The sequence below is a fragment of the Priapulus caudatus genome, unplaced genomic scaffold (assembly GCF_000485595.1).
Source record: "Priapulus caudatus unplaced genomic scaffold, Priapulus_caudatus-5.0.1 Scaffold697, whole genome shotgun sequence".
Lineage (NCBI taxonomy): Eukaryota > Metazoa > Priapulida > Priapulimorpha > Priapulimorphida > Priapulidae > Priapulus > Priapulus caudatus.
In genome coordinates, this window is record NW_014577758.1 from 215,052 (window position 1) to 222,150 (window position 7,099).

Genomic DNA, 7,099 nt, shown 5'->3' on the forward strand with positions numbered 1-7,099 from the left:
GTACACGGGTCGTAATAGGAGGTCGTTAGGAGGTAGGCGTGGCTGGGGGGGCTGGCAGCGATGCGCGGAGAAGTGGATGTACGTCTGAATACGATTGGTAGGCCTAAAGAAAGTGACGAGCAACGTATGAGAGTCATGTGCGCGTTCGGCAAAGAGAGGGAATGAGAGACGAGGAGACCGTACAGGGAGGCGGGAGGAGAGCACGAGCGAGAGCAGAGAAAGAAGGCGAGAGCCGCCAGAGAGCGCGAGAATGAAAAGAACGAGATCGAAGTAGACAGCGAGAGCGATGGAGCAGATGAGGTGGGGAAGTGGAGCAAGACAAAATGCAAAAACGCCAGTATGACTTAGTAAAACGAAGCGAACGCCATCATCAATTTGAAATGGAGTTTTATTGATGTACTGACTGGGATTTGCCGCCAGAAATATAGATTTTTTCTACTGTCGATACGTTGCCGAACTGTTAGGGTTACTCAGCGGCGCGCGGAATCGGACCGTAATAACGCCTATAACTGCCACGGGCCACGAAGTGAGGATGCTCTAACCAGACAGAACGGTTTACGCATCAAGTTCCGCTAACCGCCGAAGATAGATCCAGCTTCTGAGCCACGACGTGGAAAATTAAACCGACTGCCTGCCAAAATAGAAGCTGAAATTATCAACATCTCTCCGCGGGAGTTACACGCGATACGGCTGCTTCCCCGCAAGCCAGGGCTCCCTGATCGATTGTGAGCATTCACGATTTTATGGCATATGACGCGCGCGCATGTGCGCGCCGCCGCTCTCTCTATACGACGCTGATCTATCGCTTCCCAACGGCGGTCGCAGGTTGTCTAGACGGGATGCAAGATGTGTTTCCCTGATCGAACAGACTTTGAGACGGCTTGGTTGCATGCAGAGACGAGCGCAGAGAGCGTGTTGTCGTTTAGCAGACGCTGTAGACTTACAAACACAGGCTAAGGGGCAACCACAGTCCTCCCCACCTGCACGCTCGCACTAATCCGGATCCAATTAATTATTTAATTAATTAATTAATTAATTAATTTTTTCACTTAATTAATAAATTAATTAATAAAAATTTCACATTGAGAGAATTCAGCTGCCTTGGCGGAGGTCTGTGCTCTCCGAGTGCTCTAGTTATTATTATTACTATTATTATTATTATTATTATTATTTACTATTTTTCGCTACCTTGTACGAGCTTCTTGATGCCTCCCATAGCCTGCCGCATAGCCTCGCGTTCATCGCACACGTCATCACTGACCGTGTAACACATACATCTTCCTCCCGGGTAGCTCCTCTTCTCTATTCCGTTGTCGTATCTCTCCAGCAGCTCCCACACGGTCGTCTCCTCTGTGGACATAAGCAGAGGTTAATAATAACAAATTTGTCATTATTATTGTCAGTTGACAAATTGTCATAATGACAAATTTGTCATTATTAACCCCTAATATAAGTGATATCGGAAAGTCCAGCTGTGTTGCTTAGGTAATAGAAAAAGGGGATATAAAATGACCGAGGCGCGCTTAGGAAAGATGATTAAATTGACTACGTCACGAATTTTCTATGGTAAAATTTGTAAAATTTTTGTTGCCATTTTTTTACATTAAAAGTAAGGACTAACGGGACTAAACGTATCGTCAAATTCTTACCTGATAAGATTGTTTCTCAACTAGTTAAAAATCCAAAAAACCTGGACGATTTGATATTATGCTTGCTATTGCTTGCTATGGGCTATGTATGAGTCACGAGTGTATGTTCACATCGAACAATATAGTAAAATAAGAAGTATAATGCAGCAATTTAACCATAAAAAGTGAACAGAATCACTTATATCTTGTTATTTTTACTATTCACGGTGACGTAATTACTTTAATGTAAACACTCGTTTTTAGTTTTTGCATTAACACAAACATTGCAAAATATCCCAAATGACCACAATCATATTTGTAAATGTTTCTGTAAACAGAAACGCACCTGTGAATTGAAGTACGATGTTAGTGAAGAGAATTATAGATCAAAAACCTAGACTAGTCCTATACAAACCATGTTATATATAGGCAACTTATACCCCCTCTTATCTGATCTCAATATGGCGGCGGGGACATTCCGATATGGCTTATTATCTCGGGTGTCAAAGATACGCGTGGACACGAGACAAAAGAGGACAGCGGTGAGGCACGACCAGCCTGAATTCAAAACTCGATTCTCGTATGATGTCGAATTCCGAATTTCGAGCACATAGCTACTGAATGAAATCCGTATCCGGATTAATCAACCCAGGAGTGAAAAGTAACGCATAATCGGATTGGTCACAACAGTTTTTTTGAATATCCGAGATTCGAATTTCTGCTGTGGCGTGAGCCTTCTGGCCTGCCCGTGTTATAGAATGCAGAGCATGAATGACTTCTACCTTATCCGTCCTTATCCGTCCTCCCCTCCCTTCTTCCCAACGTCTGCCCATGGAACCGATTTGTAACAAATCACAGTATAACTAATCAAAATAATAAATTATGTAGATAGTAGTCGTGACATCCCCTTATAGTTAGTATCGATATTACATCAACTAGGGAGGCAGTGTTGGGCCTCGTCCCACACAAACATTGTCAGGGCGAGTTGTTCTGGCCATAAACTACATGGAAGAAATATCTTTTACACGAATCTAATTATCTGCAGGCTGATAAATCACGAGTGCACGAGTACATGCTATAATGAATTAACCGAGAATGTTAAGAAGCTTGCTGTGATGCAAGCGCGAGACATGACGTAACAGCTGACGTCATCGGACGTACCTTCGATGTTGTTGTCAACCGGTGGATCGCGGGCGCAAGCTGGTGTCGTGAACTTGGGAGAGAAAAACCAGATCTCGTTGCGTCTTCCGAAGACTTGGTTAGGCCTGCCGCAGAGAGTCGAACGTACACAGATGAGGAGATGTATGTATGTCATGCTAGCGTACAGTCCACGTTACTTTATTTATTATGGGTGTCAAACTCAAATATTGCTTCATCGGCGGTGACATATTAATTAGTTTCAAATATTTGCGCGATAGATGTTGCACCTAATTGTTACTGCACTGGATTGTACGCAAACATTAAATGTTAATGGTAAACATTGGTGTTGAGACCAACACCTATGAGAGACCGAATATCTGATAACGCGAATACTTCATTGCCAAACAATAATAACGTAGACATACACGTACATATCTACAAACACGCGCGCACGGATGCACGCGCGCACGCGCACACACGCACACGCACGCACACACACACAAACACGCGCGCACGCACACACGCACACACGCACACGCACACACCTGTTGTAGATGGCGTGATACATCCAGTCCGAGTCGAACCACTCATCGTTGGCCTTCAGCTTCTGCGCAAGGTACCTACCCGAGCGCAGCGTTTTCATGCCAGACGACCAGCCGCCGAAATTGCGAACGAAGAAGCGCGTCACGGGAATGGTGTCGATCTTGACTCGCTCGTCAGAGGGCTCTGGCATCGAGCCCCAATTCTCGCGCGGGATGTAGATGGCGACGCTGAAGCTTTGCTGTTCTATGTCGCCGCCCTCTCGCACGTTACGCACCGCATCTTTCGCTTCCTCGACGTTAGAGCGTATCTGCACGAGGATCGGCCAACCTGACTCGATGTCAGCTGCGTCCGAGTTCGCACCGTGCATGTACCTACACGGGAACAGAAGCAGAACGCATAACGATGCAGCATGTGAAGGTAATCGCTCAGAAAACAAGGGGAGAATTCATCACGAGGAGATGAAAATCGTGTGATTTCTATAAATGAGTATCGCTATAAAACATTGCAAAAGACGTTGTGCCGAATTATGTGTAGCAATGGCAAGCTATATATTTATAATTATATATGATAATATCAAGAGCGGATAATAGAGATTAATTATATTTAATTATATTATATATTAATTATAATATTTTAATTATATTATATATTAATTATAATATTTTAATTATATTATATATTAATTATATTATATATTAATTATAATATTTTAATTATATTATAATAATAATTATATTTTAAATAAATATATTATTTATAATTAAATTATGTTGAACTCTCTCGAAATATGCCGATGAAATGACGCAATGGAAAATACACGAACGCGGATAAACACAATGGATGTTTGTTGTTGACCATCACTGATATGATAGTCGGGTCAATATAATATTATGAAAAATAATGACCTAACCCCCAAAATGGCCTAAACCCCCAAAAATTATACAAAAGATTTTCTTTTGCTTTAATCAAATCAGTGGGTCATAAATTACTCAGAAAAAAAGTGATGCACGTACTTGTAGATTATGCCGGCTCCTTGGTAAGCGGCGTAACCCCGGCTGAAGCTGCGTACTGTGGTGCTGACCCACCATGACTCCGCGTACTCTCTCACCTCGTACTCGCTGGACGAGCAGACGACACCGTAGGTGGGACATTCCCTGCCCGTGCAAGGATCCCGTCTGCAAAATACACACGCACGCGGGGGGACGCGAGTTAGATTCAGATTATCTATTTAGCACATAACTTAGTCACAATACAGCAGTATACACATACAACACATACAGTGTATGATGGGTATAACGTAAGAGTATAAATAAAAAAGAATAGTGAATTACTTACTAACAATTAAATGAGTGCTGTGAAGATCAAAGTAGCACTAGGCTTTCGAGTCGACCCCCACATAAATCGCTAAGACGAGAGCTATACACATCATCGGTTGGTGAGAAAGGGAGAGAGAGAATAAGAGAACGAGAACGAGAAAAGGAAAGGGCGACGGAGAAACTGATAAGGAAAGGGGAGGAAAAGGAAAAGGGAAAGGGAACGAGAAAGAGAAAGAGAAAGAGAAAGAACAACAGAAATAGAAAGAACGAGAGTGAAACAGTGCGAGAGAGAGGTAAGGCAAGAAATGAGCAAGAAAGATCGAGACAGTGAAAGGGAGAAGGGGAAGGGCGCTCAAAAGAAAGATCGTACGCGTGCGAATAGAATTCTTTTTCTCATAATTAATACATCTAAGATGCGTCACCAAGTTAGTGGTCGTATATTTCTGGTACATACATGCATACATATACATACTATTTCTGGTATACATTCGATACGAGGTTATACTTGCCGGTATAATTTATTTTAGTATATTTCTAGAAAAAAGAGGTCATGTACGTCGTGCCGGAATCTAGATATAATCTCCAGTCTATCCCTCGCACAATCAATAGCGAATTAATGAACACCTATACGACGAACTGATTAGTATTGCAGGTACTATACTATTACAGGCATAGTGCACTCACTCGAAGTCCGCATGATCGTGGCGTGAGTGGGTGGCCACCGCCAGCCCGGTCAGACAAACCAGAATCAATATCTTCCTCAACATGATGCTATGCCGATGAAAAAGAACAATATTATCAGGAGTAAATAATAATCGATAATTCAGGAGTGAATAATAATCGATAATTCAGGAGTGAATAATAATCGATAATTCAGGAGTGAATAATAATCGATAATTCAGGAGTGAATAATAATCGATAATTCAGGAATGAATAATAATAGATAATTCAGGAGTGAATAATAATCGATAATTCAGGAGTGAATGATAATAGATAATCGATTATTATTCACTCCTGATATTATTATAGCGGAAATGTATATGAAACTAAATATATTTCTAACTCGGAATAGGCGAAACTATTATAAGCTAATCATCAAATTAATTGTAACGGTCTATAGAAAGTTAGGTTATCAGAGATTTATAAATAACTGTGTTTATATTACGGATCCAATATATCCAATAATAGTACTGGCTTCAGCATAAGAAGATTTATAATAGGCTATACGGTCACCCCGCACACGATTGAAATCGTATACGAAATAAAAATCTCAACCAGAGATCGATATAAAGCGTCACACTGAAACTAACGGAATGAGAGCACGCGCATTTACCTTATATGTCCAGAAGAGAAGTCGATTACTGCGGCTGAATGGGTGTGTCCTTTTATATACGACTCCCGGTCCACGTCTCATTATCTATGTCGGTCACGGTCACTCAAGGTCATCCAGGTATACCCGTCGCTGGTCGCGTGTTTACTTGAGGTTCAATTCTGCCAGCGGCGATGTGGACCATGTTTGGTGGTCGTGATTGCCGAAAAACAAGATTACCGCATAAATATGTTGCTATGCACGATAACAATATAATAATATAACGGCTCATCGGCGGAATCATAGCGTCTTCCGTATATCCATAGTACCACGAGCGTATATGTGTAAGAGCGTATCATTAAGTATGTATACTTAATACGCTCTTGATAGTACGTGTAACGATAGAATTATCCATCGCAGTATCCAGCGCGTACATTGAATACTTCAGGGTCGGCGTCTCTGGGGCGCAAGGGGAAACCTACCCGCCTAGATCTTTGGGAAATTGGATGGCATAGATAGTAGATAAATGCGCTGACATAGGTTTCGCGATATGCTGCAGGGAGAATTTGTACGGGTGTAGCTTCCTTAGACAGGGCATTAGCTTCCGAGGTTTCATGATGAGCGCCTGCTATCTCTAGATTTTGAAAAAAATCTAATAAAAGCTCAATAAATCTTAAAAAAACCGAAACTTATTGTCAATCATCATGCGCTATGTGTGAAACCATCGTCTCAGGCCCAGCCCGTCACACCATGCATGCACGTTGACAGGTAGTTGCACCCATTCCCTCGTCAATACCCAGCTGACTGAGCGGAGTCACGATAATATTTTGTCCCCGTCAATCTCTAGTAATTTGTTCAGGCAACGGCCCTGTATTTAATGTTGATTCCCACTATCTGTCGCTAATATGTGCAGGTTTACCTTTACTCCTCGTGTTAGGAAATAACATATGTATATATTGGGTCTACACGGCGATTATTCGGTGAAATCACGTCTTGTTTGTTATAGAAGGTGCCTGGTGCATATGTATATTCGGGTCATGGCTAATCAGCATTATTGTTGTAGTTAGGATGGAAGACAGCATAAGACACATCCCTCCGCAAATACATAGTGTGTGTGTGTGTGTGTGTGTGTGTGTGTGTGTGTGTGTGTGTGTGTGTGTGTG

At 42.0% G+C, this 7,099-nt stretch overlaps 1 protein-coding gene across 1 annotated transcript in view; it reads right to left on the reverse strand.

The window, feature by feature from the left end:
* The window catches only part of LOC106812893, a 14,341-nt gene extending 8,364 nt beyond the window's left edge, over positions 1 to 5,977 (reverse strand). The window contains exons 1-6 of the mRNA XM_014816894.1: positions 5,961 to 5,977; positions 5,312 to 5,398; positions 4,325 to 4,486; positions 3,314 to 3,682; positions 2,790 to 2,893; positions 1,189 to 1,350 (exon numbers count right to left, since the gene is read on the reverse strand). Of these exons, the coding sequence (XP_014672380.1) occupies positions 1,189 to 1,350; positions 2,790 to 2,893; positions 3,314 to 3,682; positions 4,325 to 4,486; positions 5,312 to 5,394 (880 nt within the window). The 5' untranslated portion in view covers positions 5,395 to 5,398; positions 5,961 to 5,977. The remainder of the gene's footprint in view (positions 1 to 1,188; positions 1,351 to 2,789; positions 2,894 to 3,313; positions 3,683 to 4,324; positions 4,487 to 5,311; positions 5,399 to 5,960) is intronic.
* Between the last annotated feature and the right edge of the window lie 1,122 nt (positions 5,978 to 7,099).